General features: G+C 49.2%; 1 protein-coding gene across 1 annotated transcript; it reads right to left on the reverse strand.

Annotated features, from left to right (window-relative positions):
- Nucleotides 1-458: 458 nt before the first annotated feature.
- On the reverse strand, nucleotides 459-1,070 carry LOC113563147. Its single transcript, XM_026974390.1, has one exon. It carries the CDS (start codon nucleotides 1,068-1,070, stop codon nucleotides 459-461), a length of 612 nt encoding a protein of 203 aa, XP_026830191.1.
- Between the last annotated feature and the right edge of the window lie 243 nt (nucleotides 1,071-1,313).

The raw sequence follows: 1,313 nt of genomic DNA on the forward strand, positions 1-1,313 counted from the left end.
TGTAGTGCGTATCGATAGTTTCGATGTAGATATCGTCGTCATCCAGGAGCAGATTCCGCAGCCATTCGCATTTCTCGCGTCCCTTGACGTATACGACGGTATATGACGCCTCGTCCGTCACCGCCTTTGTAATCAGATCCTTAGCCTGTTGTACGGAACCGTTCCATCGTCCCATTGTAATCCATGATGATTCGTCATCAGCCAGGAGGCATGGCGTCTCTCCGCCTTGGTGAGACCGTACCATGGTACGCAGGGTCCAAAGATACAATGAGAGAGAATATATCCATTTCGCAGCACGGCAAACTCCTTCGCGATAAAGTTTCCGCCGATGATAAAACCTTGCAGATCCGCGAACGTCGGTACGGACATCGTTGTATCAACGCGTCAACTATAATCGTTCTCGCTGTATCGCGGGTGGTTCTCTTTTTTATATAACGAGGTTCTCGATGTTGCCACGCTTAGGTGATTCTGCGCACAACGTTGGTCAACGGGCTGTATTCGACCACGCGATCGTGTATGATGAGACAGTAGGCCGTCGTATTATCCGGTACGTTCTCCTTGCAATCAAATTCCAAGCGCACGTCCACGGTGGCGCTCTTGATCGACTCTTTCTGTCGCGAACAATCGATAACCACGAAAGGTCCGCGAATAAGGAAATTGATAGTGGTCAGGAACGTTTCGTCGCAATCACATCCATAATACGCCTTACGGAAACGCGAGTACATCTCGTAAAGGATGGCATATCTGCCTCTGTCGAAATCCAAATTCATGTCGTCGTACGGATAACATTCCGAGTTCAGATACAGTTTCACGTTGATGAGTTTGCAGTCGTTGAATACGGTAATGTCTTCGTTCGGTACATTTTTTCGTCCAGTCTGCAACGCGAAGATCACGTATCGCGGCTTCTCAAGTTGCGGCGCGGTCTTAATAGCCACGAGTGCTTGGTCGTGCTCTGAAGCAGTGGATACTCGTACAGGTCCCGATCGGAACCCCATGCTGAGGTATCGTCCGCTCTCCAAGGTGCGCAGCATCGATAGCTTAGTGACTTCATCCAACAGCACGTGCGGCATTCACCATTGTATCTTGAATATGTCGATCCGTGGCTGCGCTGTCGCATCCACCTAGACACAATTGTTGTCGTTGCGAATCGTATCAGAATCAGTTCGTGACGAGCGTTGATCATCATTTGTAATCCTCACAAAAGCCTAGCAGCATGTTGAGAGGCATGCAAAAGTTGAAATCTCCTCCACTACACGTTGATACGCAATGTCCCACCGCGCATTGGTCAGGATTAGAGCTCTATTGGGTGATAA

The sequence above is a fragment of the Ooceraea biroi genome, chromosome 12 (genome assembly GCF_003672135.1).
Source record: "Ooceraea biroi isolate clonal line C1 chromosome 12, Obir_v5.4, whole genome shotgun sequence".
In the NCBI taxonomy this organism is placed as follows: domain Eukaryota; kingdom Metazoa; phylum Arthropoda; class Insecta; order Hymenoptera; family Formicidae; genus Ooceraea; species Ooceraea biroi.

Coding starts and splice junctions, on each gene's coding strand:
- LOC113563147 (XM_026974390.1), bottom strand. CDS start 1,070: ATGCCGCACGTGCTGTTGGATGAAGTCACTAAGCTATCGATGCTGCGC.